At 55.3% G+C, this 13712-nt stretch overlaps 1 protein-coding gene across 1 annotated transcript; it reads left to right on the forward strand.

Annotated features, from left to right (window-relative positions):
• The first annotated feature begins 2305 nt into the window (after positions 1 to 2305).
• ZSCAN10 (zinc finger and SCAN domain containing 10) lies at positions 2306 to 10760 on the forward strand. The gene is made up of 2 exons (XM_031657987.1): positions 2306 to 2429; positions 8960 to 10760. The coding sequence occupies exons 1-2, from the start codon at positions 2306 to 2308 to the stop codon at positions 10561 to 10563; spliced, it is 1728 nt and encodes a 575-aa protein (XP_031513847.1). The 3' UTR covers positions 10564 to 10760.
• The last annotated feature ends 2952 nt before the right edge of the window (positions 10761 to 13712 follow it).

Raw genomic sequence — 13712 nt, forward strand, 5'->3', positions numbered from 1 at the left:
AGAAAGGGGGTGTTCCCGGCCGCGGACCCCACCTTTGCCCCCTTCCCCAACTCTGGGCTCTCACATGACCTGGATGGGTCTCGTGGCAGCACCTCCACCCTGGGCTCCAAATTAAGCTGGTCAAATGTTGGATGGTGGCTGTAGAGCCTCCGCCTGCTTCCCTACCCAGCCCACCCCCAACAGAGGTGCATATTAACAGAGCTTTTGTCCTGGAGATCTGGGGGGAGGGAGAAATTCTCTGAAGCCAACTTGTCTCGAATTCCACCTCTTTGAAACCTTTTGGAGAGACCTCACCTGGAGATTCCGGCCTCCCTGTGTGGCTCGGCCTGAGGGCTGAAATTTGGAATCCTCTTATTTTTTTTGTTTCATGCTGTGATATTTCGGTTAAGGCTAGGAAAATGGCACAGAGCAGGTGGAGATCAGTTCCTTTTCTGTTTCAGAGCTCTGGCACTGTGTTCTAGACCTACGTTCTCAGCCTAAAGCAAATCTTGGCTCCATCTGGTGTGACCCTGAGCACGTCACCAAGTGCAACTTTGCACTTCGCAAAGGGAGAAATGATTATTTAGTGCATGGGCTGGACCGGGATGAAATGAGCCTAATCGCTGGACGCTCAGTACCTGCCCGCTTCTCCTGCAGGGCAGTGGATGAGCAGTGATTGGTTTTCTTGTTATTTTGTGCATGCTACTAAAAACCAGTGAAACACAATCCCATTTTCTCTCCCCTCCCCCTCACTTTTTTTTTCTTTTCTTTTTTTTTTTTTTTTTTTGAGACAGGGTCTTCCCCTTTTATCCAGCCTGGTGTGCAGTGGCGCGAACATGTCTCACTGCAGCTTTGACCTCCCGGGTTCAAGCGATCCTTTTGCCTCGGTCACCCAAAATGCTGGGATTATAGGCATGAGCCACCGCATCCGGCCTCACAACACCATTTTTCTGATCATTTATCACAGACCTTTTCTGCCCTAGACGTTGTTATGTGCTTTCCTTTGAGTTGGCCAGAATCATTGCCATTTCCTAATTGCTGCTAATAGACATTGAAGTAACTTCAAGTGCTGGATGAACACTCATTGAACTAGTCACAGCTCCTACTCCCAGGCCAGGCAGAGAAATACACTCATCTGTGATTGAGGCACTGCATCGCCCTAGTGGGGAGAGACGGGTTGAGGGGGATGGGGGCTGCCTGGAGTGGATGCCAGAGGGCAGGAAAGCATAGTTCTGGCTCGGGGGTGGTTACACTCTCACACATGCAGGGGTTGAAATCTGGATTTCTCACTTTGTCTTCATTTATCTGGCCCCACCCTGTCCCCATCCGGCTCCCAAACTGGGAGCTTAAGGGTTAACGCTAGGAAGCATCTCAACGCCTGGATGGGATGGGACTGGGGCAGGGAACTTCCCAGTTTTGTCGGAGTCCTTCCCCAGGTAGCTGAGGTTGGGAGATGGAGGGGAGATGGGGTGGGGGTGAGGGGCTTGGAAGATACTGTGTGTTTCGGGGAGGTTGGGAGAGATGGGTCATGTTCTAGCATCACCTCCCCCTCCTTCTCAGCGGCTAAGCTTAAAATCCCCCATTCTGTACCACAACACACACCCCACCTGAGAAAGAGGTTCAGAGAACCCTCAGGCTCATATTAATTGGGTACACCGAACTGGCCAAGGCTCTCAACTAGGCCATTGTTACTAGGGAGAGGCTGCCCAAGGCTGGGTTACCTTTTTTTTTTTTTTTTTTGAGACAGAGTCTCATTCTATCGCCCAGGCTGGAGTGTAGTGGTGCAACCTCAGCTCACTGCAACCTCTGCCTCCTAGGTTCAAGCGATTCTCCTGCCTCAGTCTCCCGAGCAGCTGGGACCACAGATGCATGCCACCATTCCCGGATAATTTTTTTTTTTTTTTTTTTTGAGATGGAGTCTCACTCTGTCGCCCAGGCTGGAGTGCAGTGGCGTGATCTTGGCTCACTGCAACCTCCGCCTCCCAGGTTCAAGCAATTCTCCTCTCTCAGCCTCCTGAGTAGCTGGGGCTACAGGCGCATGCCACCACATCCAGCTAATTTTTGTAATTTTAGCAGAGACAAGGGTTTCACCATATTGGTCAGGCTGGTCTCGAACTCCTGACCTCAGGTGATCCACCCACCTCGGCCACCCACAGTGCTGGGATTACAGGCCTGAGTCACTGCACCCGGCCACTGGGTTACCTTTTTGCTGAGCCTTAGTGTCCTCGGCTGTAGAATGGGTGATGGGTGCAATAGAACTATGAGTCACTGCTGCGGTGCCTGGTGTTGTCATCATCAGCAATGAGAACAGTAATAGCTCGTGCTCATGGATGCCTACTGTGTGCCAGCCACTATGTGCTGGACAGTGCCCTGTGCCACTCAGGTGGGGGGAGTGGTGCTTCAGGCTTTCTTCACATCCCCCTACCTGGGGTGCCAACTGGGAGTGGAGAGTGGGAGGCTCTAGGAGAGGTTCCCTTGTGTAGCCCTGAGGCTAGAGAACAGGAAGGGCAGAAAGCAGAGGGCAGGAGCCTGGGTTTCCATGTCTATAAAATGACCCCTGTCTGAAATAAAATGTAAAAAGTGCCTCAGAGATCTAACAAAAATACGAGCCTGCTCCGCTCAGAAAAGCTTAAGTCATCCAGCCTCAATTAGTTGAGCAGGACTGAACTGAATCCCCTGTGGGTGGCACTGGGCTACCAGACCAGGAAGGAGAAGCCCCACAGTCCTAGACTTGGGAGGAGGTTGGGGGAGGTTGTCAGTGCCCCCTGGTGGCGATAAGTGACTTATTTTACATTTTTTATTTTTTGAGACAGGAGCTCAGGCTGTCGCCTAGGCTGGAGTACAGTGTTGCAGTCACAGCTCACTCACCGCAGCCTCAACCTCCTGGGATCAAGCAATCTTGCCACCTCAGCCTTCCAAGTAGCTAGGACCACAGGTATACACAACCATGACTGGTTACATTTTTTTTTTTTTTTTTTTTTTTTTGAGATGGAGTCTCGCTCTGTCACCAGGCTGGAGTGCAGTGGCGGGATCTCCAGCTCACTGCAGCTCCACCTCCCGAGGGTTCGCCATTCTCCTGCCTCAGCCTCCCGAGTAGCTGGGACTGCAGGCGTCCACCCACCTGCCCGGCTGGTTTTTGTATTTTTAGTAGAGCCGGGGTTTCTGCGTGTTAACCAGGATGATTCGATCTCCCTGACCTGCGTGATCCGGCGGTTACCCAGCCTCCCAAAGTGCTGGGATTACAGGCTTGAGCCACAGCTGACCCTTTTTTTTTTTTTTTTTTTTTTTTTTTGAGACGGAGTCTGGCTCTGTCACCCAGGCTGGGGTGCAGTGGCGCGATCTCGGCTCACTGCAAGTTCCACCTCCTGGATTCACACCATTCTCCTGCCTCAGCCTCCCGAGTAGCTGGGACCACAGGCACCCACCACCACACCTGGCTAATTTTTTGTATTTTTAGTAGAGACGGGGTTTCACCGTGTTAACCAGAATGATCTCTATCTCCTGACCTTGCGATCCACCCTTCTCGGCCTCCCAAAGTGCTGGGATTACAGGCAAGAGCCACTGCGCCTGGTAAGCTAAATTTTTAATTTAGCTCACTGTGACTAATTTAACTCACTGTGTCGCCCAGGCTGGAGTGCAGTGGCATGATCTCGGCTTACTGCAAGCTCCACCTTCTGGGTTCACGCCACTATCCTGCCTCAGCCTCCCGAGTAGCTGGGACTACAGGCACCCGCCACCACCCCTAGCTAATTTTTTGTATTTTTAGTAGAGACGGGGTTTCACCATGTTAGCCAGGATGGTCTCGATCTCCTTACCTTGTGATCTGCTTGCCTCGGCCTCCCATAGTGCTGGGATTAACAGATGTGAGCCACCACACCCAGCCCTACATTTTAAGTTTTTTTAGAGATGGAGGTCTTGCCATGTTGCCCAGGGCTGGCCTTGAACTCCTGAGGCTCAAGTGATCCTCCTGCCTAGGCCTCCCAAAGTGCTGGGTTAACAGGCATGACTCCAGCCCCTCTAACCTTTTATTTTGAAAATTTGAAAACATCCAGAGAACTTGAAAAAGCAGTGAAATGAACATTAATATATGTATCTCATCGTCAGTCCATAAATGTGGCTGAGCCTTCAGGCCCCTTCTCCAAACTCTTCAGCGTTTCCTAAGAACGCAGCCATTTCCTATATATTGCAAGACTAGACTCTCATCTCAGAAATGAGTAGTCATACTATTATCGTCTAGTATCCATCCCCACCATACTCAAAATTTTCCAACTGGCCCCAGGATGTCTTTTAAAGCCTTTAAGAAAAATGAATGAGGATCCAATTTAGGTTCACCCACTTGGTTGTGAGACTTCTTTGGGCTACTCTCCAATAGCGCCTCCTACAGGCACTTACTTTTTATGACACTGAGTAACTCAGGCCAATTTCTTTGAGAGATGGTCTGACTTGTTCCATATTCCCTGCAAGGCCCTAAACATTGGAAGTTGGATCTAAAGGCCACAGTTAGGCCGGGCAGGGTGGTTCACGCCTGGAATCCCAGTACTTTGGGAGACCGAAGCGGGCAGATCACCTGAGGTCAAGAGTTCGAGACGAACCTGGCCAAGATGGTGAAACCCCGTCTCTACTAAAAATACAAAATTAGTGGGGTGTGGTGGCGCATACCTGTAATCCCAGCTACTCGGGAAGCTGAGGGACGAGAATCACTGGAACCCGGGAGGCGGAGGTTGCAGTCAGCCGAGATCTTGCCGTTGCACTCCAGCCTGGGCAACAAGAGTGAAATTCTATCTCAAATAAATAAATAAATAAAGGCCGGTTGGATTGAGATTAGGCATTTTTGGGCTAGGCACAGTGGCTCACACCTGTAATCCCAACACTTTGAGAGGCTGAGGCAGGTGGATCACTTGAGCCCAGGCGTTTGAGACCAGCCTGGGCAACATAATGAGACCTCATCTCAACAAAAAATAAATAAAATTAGCCCAGCGTGGTGATATGCACCTGTAGTCCCAGCTGCTCGGGAGGCTGAGGCAGGAAGATCACTTGAGCCCAGGAGATCAAGGCTGCAGTGAGCCGTGATTGCGCCACTGCACTGCAACCTCGGTGACATAGTGAGACCCTGTCTTCAAAAAGTAAATAAATTACTTAATTAAATTAAAAATTAAATAAACAGGCTTGGTGCCAGTGGTTCACACCTTAATCCCAGCGCTTTGGGAGACTGCGGCGGGCTGATCACTTGAGGTCAGGAGTTCAAGACCAGCCTGGCCAACATGGTGAAACCGTTGTGTCTACTAAAAATGCAAAAATTAGCTGGGCGTGGTGCCACAGGCCTGTAATCCCAGTTACTGTAAACCCAGGCTGAGGAACGAGAATCGCTTGAACCTGGAAGGTGGAGGCTGCAGTGAGCTGAGATGCCACTGCACCACTGCACTCCAGTCCTGGGTGATATAGCAAGACTCCATATCAAAAAAAAAGCTGTAAAAACAAACTTGTTTAGCCAGGATCCCGTCTTGATGCATGTGCTCCCAGTGGCTACATCAGGAAGAAGGGAAGAGTGGGTTGTTTCTCTTTCAGGATGGTCACTTTAGTCACTTGGGAGAAAGTGATGCAAATTTCTCTCTTTTTTTTTTTTTTTTTTTTTTTGAACAAGTCTCACTCTGTAGCCAGGCTATGGAGTGCTGGTGAAGTGCGATCTCCAGCTCACTGCACCTCCAGTTCCATGCATTCTCCTGCTTCAGCCTCCCAAGTGCTTCAGAGACTACGAAGTAGCCGCCACCAGGCCCAGCTAATTTTTCATGCATTTTTGAGTAGAGGCAGGGTTTCACTGCCGTGCAGCCAGGATGGTCTCGTCTCTGACCTCGTGATCCCGCCTGCCACCGGCTTTCCCAAAGTGCTGGGATTACAGGTGTGAGCCACCATACTTGACCTTTTTATTTTGAGACAGAGTCTGGCTCTGTTGCTGGGCGGAGTGCAGTGGTCGGTTCACTGCAAGCTCACACTTCCTGGGTTCAGCCATTCTCTTGCCTCAGCCTCCCCAGCAGCTGGGACTAATTATCCATGGTGTTTTGTATTTTTGGTAAGAAGGTTTCACCGTGTTGGCCAGGAGATCTCTGTGCCGGTCGCCCGGCCTGGGCACACTCTGGGGTGCTGGGATTGGGTGTGAGCCACTGCACCAGCCAAGTGATGCAAATTTCTAAATGTTTAAGGAGGATGATAATACAGAACTGTCGTTTCTCTGGCCTTTGCTTTGTTGGTAACCCTGAGACCCGGTGCCTGCCCTCATGAGCCATTACCCAATGAGTAAAACTCTTCCTCTGGGTGCAAAGTATTGATGTCTTTGCTTGGATGACCTAGGTTAATGCGGCCAGCTTCCTCAGATCCTAACCCAGGGTGTTCACCTTGGAGTGTGGTAAGAGGAGGGCCGAGGTGGGGTGCACGGCTGTGGGAGAGCATCCCACAGTGAAGGATGCTTGAAGGGTAGTCTTGGCTTGCCTGGGCAGGAGCAGCTGGGGGAAGTCAAGAGTTGGAGGAGGAGGAGGCTGCCCAGCCCAGAGGACTGAGGCCAGGAGTCCAGGCTGAGCCAGGTGGCTCACCAGCTGTTCAGATGCTTCCAGTATCAGGAGGACATGGGGCCACGAGGCATCCCTGAGCCGGCTCCGGGCTCTAAGCCACTGGCTACGACGACTCTGCCCACCCCAGTAGATCACGGGCTGGGCAGGCAGACTGCTGGGGTGTGCTCACTCTGGGGCAAACCTGCAGGGGCAGCCTCCAGGAGGAGGAGGAGGTGGTGCTGCTGCTGGAGCATCCACCGAGGTGCCCAGCGGAGGCACGCTGGTGAGAAGGGTGGGGCAGTGGACTGAGCAGTATGCAGATGATGAAACTTGATAAGCCCCAGTGAACAATCTCTGGAAACTCCACTTTCCCCACCTGGACATTTCCTTCATTTACCTCATGCTCCACTACCCTGTCTGACTCTCACCTCGTTTCTGTCCCATGTCCCTCGGTCAGAAGGACACAGGCTACCCAGGAGTCACTTAGCTTGAATGTGTTTTGAACAGGATTTTTAGTTGTAATGCTGGCAAGAAGAGTTGTCCCCGTTACTAGGCGTCACCTTGGAGGTGTGCTTCCCAGGTCCCCAGCCACAGCCCCAAGAAGGAATTGCCTGCAGAAGAACCTTCAGTGCTGGGCCCATCGGATGGGCTTCCCCCAGCCCAGCCAAGGCCTGCCAAGCCTGCTGAGCTGGGACAGTGGAGACTTCCCCCAAGTTCAAAGCAGCCACTGAGCCGGGGCCCCAGAGACATTCCGGGCCCTGCAAGAAAGCAGTGAGGAGCCTGTGTGCCCTAGGAGGCCAGGACTGGGTGTTGGGGCTGACCTGGATGTCTGCCAGGGTGGGGTGAGAAGTGGGGCCTCCCAGGAGTGACCCGGAAAGGAGAGCACCAAGGTGTCTTCACAGGGCCCGATGATGTGGTGCATGTCCTTGCAGCCACATGGCAGGCAGGAGACTGCCTTCTAACAGTGCTTCCTCCCCAATGCTGTCAGGCCCCCAGGGCCCCTCACCATGGCCAGAGGAGAGTTCAGGAGATCAGGAGCTGGCTGACTGTGCTGAGAGGTGAGCTGGGGCGCCACCGAAGATGTTCTCAAGCCCCGGGGAGCTTCCCTACCACTGTAGTTTTTAGCAAATCATACCTTCCTGATTCCAGTCCTGGGAGTGTTTCATTCCCACAGGTCCTGGGCATGATCCTCTCTGACTAAAGGTTTCTGCTCTTATTTAGGAGTCCCTGACCTTTGAGGATGTGCCAGAGAATAAGGCGTGGCCTGCACACCCCCTGGGTAAGCAACCCTTCCCTGGAGTAGTGACCACTGATGCCTCTTTCTTTTTCTTTTCTTGTCTTTTTTTTTTTTTTTTTTTTTTTTGGAGACGGAGTCACCGCTCTGCCGCCCAGGCTGGAGTGCAGTGGCAGATCTCCGGCTCGCTGCAAGCTCCGCCTCCCGAGGTTCCTGCCATTCTCACCGCCTCCAGCCTCCGAAGTAAGCTGGGACTACAGAGGCGCCGCCACCCTCGCCCGGCTAGTTTTTGTATTTTTTAGTAGAGGCAAGGATTTCACCGTGTCAGCCAGGATGGTCTCGATCTCCTGACCTCGTGATCCGCCCGTCTCGGCCTCCCAAAGTGCTGGGATTAGAGGCTTGAGCCACCGCGCCCGGCCTCTTGTCTTTTTTTTTAAGAGATGGAGTCTCGCTGTGTTGCCCAGGCTAGTCTCAACTCCCGGGCTCAAGCAATCCTCCCACCTTGGCCTCCCAAAATACTAGGATTACAGGCGCGAGCCACCGTGACCGGCCAACACCGCTTCTTTGCCTGAAGTTCCAGACCCTACCTGACTTTTTGGCCTTTTTGTTTTTTGAAACAGGATGTTACTCGCCCAGACTGTGGCACAATCATGGCTCACTGCAGCCGGGAACTCCTGGGCTCAGGTAATCCTCCCACCTCAGCCTCCCGAGTAGCTGGGACTACAGGTGTGTGCCACCATGCCCAGCTAACTTTTTGTTTTGAGGTCAAATAAAAGGGCACCCTTGTTTGACCTCTATCCTCTCTACCCACCTACCAGGTTTTTTGTTTGTTTGTTTGTTTGTTTTGAGATGGAGTCTCGCTCTGTTGCCTAGGCTGGAGTGCAGTGGCACCATCTCGGCTCACTGCAACCTCCGCCTCCCGGGTTCAAGTGATTCTCTTGCCTCAGCCTCCCGAGTGGCTGGGACCACAGGCGCACGCCACCACACCCAGCTAATTTTTTATTTTTTGTAGAGACGGGGCTTCACCATGTTGGCCGGGCTGGTCTCGAACTCACTCCTGACTTCAAGTGATCCACTCGCCTCGGCCTCCCAAAGTGCTGAAATTACAGGCGTGAACCACCGTGCCTGGCCTTTCACCTACCAGCTTTGCAGGATCCTGGGTTTCTTTCCACTTCCAGGCCAATCAGGTTCTGGTGATTGATAGGGGCCCTGGGAATAGGCCTGACCATCTCTGTTTTCTCTTGTTTCCCAGGATTTGGAAGCAGAACCCCAGACAAGGAGGAATTTAAACAAGAAGAGCCCAAAGGGGCTGCCTGGCCCACTGCCATCTTAGCAGAGTCTCAGACAGATAGTCCTGGGGTGCCGGGAGAGCCTTGCGTCCAGACGCTCGGACGGGGCGCTGCGGCGAGTGGCCCTGGTGGAGATGGGTCCCTTCTTGGCGGCAGTGAAATTTTGGAGGTCAAAGTGGCTGAGGGCGTCCCCGAGCCCAATCCGGAGCTGCAGTTCATCTGCGCAGACTGCGGGGTGAGCTTCCCGCAGCTGTCTCGCCTGAAGGCGCACCAGCTGCACTCGCACCCGGCCGGGCGCTCCTTTCTGTGCCTTTGCTGCGGGAAGAGCTTCGGCCGCAGCTCCATTCTCAAGCTGCACATGCGCACTCACACGGACGAGCGGCCGCACGCCTGCCACCTGTGTGGCCACCGCTTCCGCCAGAGCTCGCACCTGAGCAAGCACCTACTGACCCACTCCTCCGAGCCGGCCTTCCTGTGCGCCGAGTGCGGCCGCGGCTTCCAGCGCCGCGCCAGCCTTGTGCAGCACCTGCTGGCGCACGCCCAGGACCAGAAGCCTCCCTGCGCTCCTGAGAGCAAGGCCGAAGCGCCACCGCTGACCGAAGTCCTGTGCTCCCACTGCGGCCAGACCTTCCAGCGCCGCTCCAGCCTTAAGCGCCACCTGCGGATCCACGCCAGGGACAAGGACCACCGGTCCTCCGAAGGCTCTGGCAGCCGCCGCCGGGACTCCGACCAGAGGCCCTTCGTGTGCAGCGACTGCGGCAAGGCCTTCCGGCGCAGCGAGCACCTGGTGGCCCACCGGAGGGTGCACACAGGCGAGCGGCCCTTCTCCTGCCAGGCCTGCGGCCGCAGCTTCACGCAAAGCTCGCAGCTGGTCAGCCACCAACGGGTGCACACGGGCGAGAAGCCCTACGCCTGTCCGCAGTGTGGGAAGCGCTTCGTGCGCCGGGCCAGTCTTGCCCGCCACCTGCTGACCCACGGTGGCCCTCGGCCCCACCTCTGCACCCAGTGCGGGAAGAGTTTCGGCCAGACCCAGGATCTAGCCCGCCACCAGCGCAGCCACACTGGCGAGAAGCCCTGCCGCTGCAGCGAGTGCGGCGAGGGCTTCAGCCAGAGCGCCCACCTGGCGCGCCACCAGCGCATCCACACAGGGGAAAAGCCCCACGCCTGCGACACCTGCGGCCACCGTTTCCGCAATAGCTCCAACCTGGCCCGCCACCGCCGCAGCCACACGGGCGAGCGGCCCTACAGCTGTCAGACGTGCGGTCGCAGCTTTCGGCGCAACGCGCATCTGCGGCGGCACCTGGCTACCCATGCGGAGCCAGGGCAGGAGCAGGCCGAGCCCCCGCAGGAGTGCGTGGAGTGTGGCAAGAGCTTCAGCCGCAGCTGCAATCTGCTGCGACACCTGCTGGTGCACACGGGCGCCAGGCCCTACTCCTGCACGCAATGTGGCCGCAGCTTCAGCCGCAACTCCCACCTGCTGCGCCACCTGCGCACCCACGCCCGCGAGACGCTATACTAGCTTGGCCCGCCTTCCGCCAGCCGTGCCCTGCGCCACCTACCCGGGGTCCTCCACAGCGGAGGCCTGCAGGAATGTCCTTTCCTACCACACCTCACTTCCCTCTCCTTCCACTTTCACGGCTGTCCTTCCCTGCCCGAGGCATTGCTTTCCGGCCTCAGCAATGTAATTAAAACGCCCGAAGTAAAATGGCCTTCTCCAAAGTGGCCCCTCTTTATTTCTTTACAAGTCCACCAAAATTCGAACTGTCAGCTGTCCCTCTGGGGCACAGGGACACAGCTGCACCTCTGGAGCAGGCTGCCTGGAAGCAGGTGGGGGGAGAGTGTTACCACCCGAAGTGGGAGAGAAGGGGGAGATGTCAGCCTTCACAGCCAGCTGTGGGGAGGGCCAAGGAATCTGACCCTGGAATGTTTTCTCCTCTGGAGTCTGCCCTTGATCTGTGCTGTGCAGTAAGTACTCACTAGTCACATAAGACTCCTTGACTTGGCTCAGCGTGGTGCCCATGCTCCCAGCACTTTGAGAGGCCGAGGCAGGTGGATCACCTGAGGTCAGGAGTTCAAGACCAGCCTGATCAACATAGTGAAACCCCTGTCTCTACAAAAAATACAAAAATTAGCTGGGCGTGGTGGTGTGTGCCTGTAGTCCCAGCATCCTGGGAGACTGAAACAGGAGAATTGCTTGAACACGGGAGGCAGATGTTGCAGTGAGCCTAGATCATGCCATTGCACTCCAGCCTGGGCAACAGAGTGAGACTATGTCACCAGATGTTGCAGGAGAAATTCCTCTCGTGGAAGACCCCAGGAAAGGACATTTCAAGGAGGAGGGATCAGTCAACTGAGAGATGGAGGGTGAAGAGTTGGGAGAGGCCACATTTGAAGCACGGGAAGCCCTCCTGATGTATTGAGTGCCTACTGTGTGCCAGGGAAGGTGCTGGGTTATTGAGGGGAATAAGGGGAAGGCGGCCTGGGAAGGATGTGGGAGGGGCGGCCCAGGCAGAGGGAGTAGCAGGAAGCCAGGCCTGGGGAAGGGAGGAGCCCCAGATGCAGCTGGATAGCATCTGTCCCGGAGGGGGACAAAAAAGCTGCCAATGCCTGGGGCCTGACAGGTCAGCCCTGGGCTCATGTGCAATGGGAGACCTGCAGAGGGCTCAGGAAGGGAGGGATTTCTTCTCTAGTAATAAAATCACTTCAGCTTTGGCTACTGCATGGAAATGGCTTGAGAGAGGCAAGACCAGGAACACCAGCTAGGAGGCTGCGACTGCTGTCCAGGCTGGGGGTGACAGAGTGCCTGGGGACCACAGCACAGCAGGAGGGATTTCTAGGTAAGAGGAAGCCAAGGGGGACATGAGGGGTGAGTCAAGGGGGACACGGAGTCACTGGAGAGGTTGGGGAAATGGTAGAAAGAACTTGAGCAGCTGGGCGCGGTGGCTCACACCTATAATCCCAGCACTTTGGGAGGCCGAGGTGGGTGGATCACCTGAGGCCAGGAGTTAGAGACCAGCCTGGCCAACATGGAGAAACCACGTCTGTACTAAAAATACAAAATTAGCCAGGCGTGGTGACATATGCCTGTAATCCCAGCTACTTGGGAGGCTGAGGCAGGAGAATTGCTTGAACCCAGGAGACAGAGATTGTGCCATTGCACTCCAGCCTGGGCAACAAGAGTGAAACTCTGTCTCAGAAAAACAAAACAAAACAAAAAACTTGAGCAGTGGTGGACAGGAGATCCCAGCACGTGGCACAGGGTAAGGAGAGGCGGGGCCAGGGTTGGGCCATGGGCGGCCCCTCAGAGCTGGGGTCTCAGGCCAGAGACAGTCCTTCCAGGATAAAGGGACATCAGAGGTTTCTGCAGGATGCGGAGGAGGAAAGCCTGTGGGGCCCTTTGAGGCTCTGCAGAGAGAACTCTGGATCCAGCTGCCTCCTTCCTCAGGAAGGCTGGGGGCAGCAGGGCCCAGAGAGCCTGGCGACACCTTTCCTTCCCCCTGGTCACCTCCCTCAGCCCTGCAGGAGCTGCTGGGACAGGGGCTGGAAGCAAGCAGGGCCCCTCAGAGTGACCAGGGCCACCAAAGGTGACTGTCAGGGTTGCTGTCCAGCTGTTTCCCTGGCTGGACTCTAGGTTGGAGCCAAGGAGGGCTTGCTCCGAAACTCAAGAGTGCATCCAATGCTCTGAAAGGGCAGACCAGGGAGGGGCATACTGACCTCCAGCAGTGTTCCTGGTCCCCAAGCCCCCCACACCCTTGAGCACACCCCAGTGTCCCTCCCAGACTGCGGGCTCAGCCCTAGGAGAGCTGCTCAGGGAGCCTCCCTGTGGATGTTTGCTCCTCCCCAAGCCGTGGCCCATTTCCCCTTCCTCCTTCCTCCTCAGCCCAAAGGCAAGAGTCATGGAATCCCAGGATAGGATGGGACAGAACAGGACAGGGCCCCCAACCCCATCTTTATCTCACCAGCTGCTGCTGGCTGCCAAGCCTCCCCTGAATGGGGTAGGCTGGTCTGTGTGAGTAAGCAGAGGCAGGAAGTGGAGGACGACGGGAGCCTCTGCAGGGCCAGTTGAGCGTGGCCTCCGAAATGGTGAGAAGTGCCCTCCCAGTCGTTCCTCCTGGCTGCCCCGGGCTCTGCAACTGCAGGGTGCTGAGGCCTCAGGCCCAGAGATCTGACCCCTGCCTTCTTGCCTCTCCCCTGAAACCAGGGCCTGGTGGGGGACTCCGGAGTCCCCTCTGCCCCAGCCCCTGGGGCCCTTGATCTTGGGAGAAAACCAAGGAGAATTTGTGGCCCCAGCCCTGCCCGGGGGATGAGGATGGAAGAGGGAGTCATGACAAGAAAGATGTGGGGGCCAAAGTCCCCTCACGCCGGGGGCTCAGGGGTGGCGATCAGGGAGCAGTTCTGTGCTTCCAGCTCTGTGATCAAGGACACACCAGGCTGAAATCCTCTAGTCCTCAACCAACCCACTAGGGCACGGAGACCCATGCACCATTATCAGTAAGAAAGTCAGGGGCCTGGCCTTGCTCTTCCACATCTAGAACCTGGGTAGGTCTATCGGAGCCACAGTCTTCTGTCACTACTGGGCCCCCTGCCTCCCTGTGCCTGCCTGTTAGAGAAGCCTGGAGATACGCACCTGATTCCATTTAAGCAACTGTTATTTTATTTTATTGTTTT

Source organism: Papio anubis, chromosome 18 (genome assembly GCF_008728515.1).
Source record: "Papio anubis isolate 15944 chromosome 18, Panubis1.0, whole genome shotgun sequence".
In the NCBI taxonomy this organism is placed as follows: domain Eukaryota; kingdom Metazoa; phylum Chordata; class Mammalia; order Primates; family Cercopithecidae; genus Papio; species Papio anubis.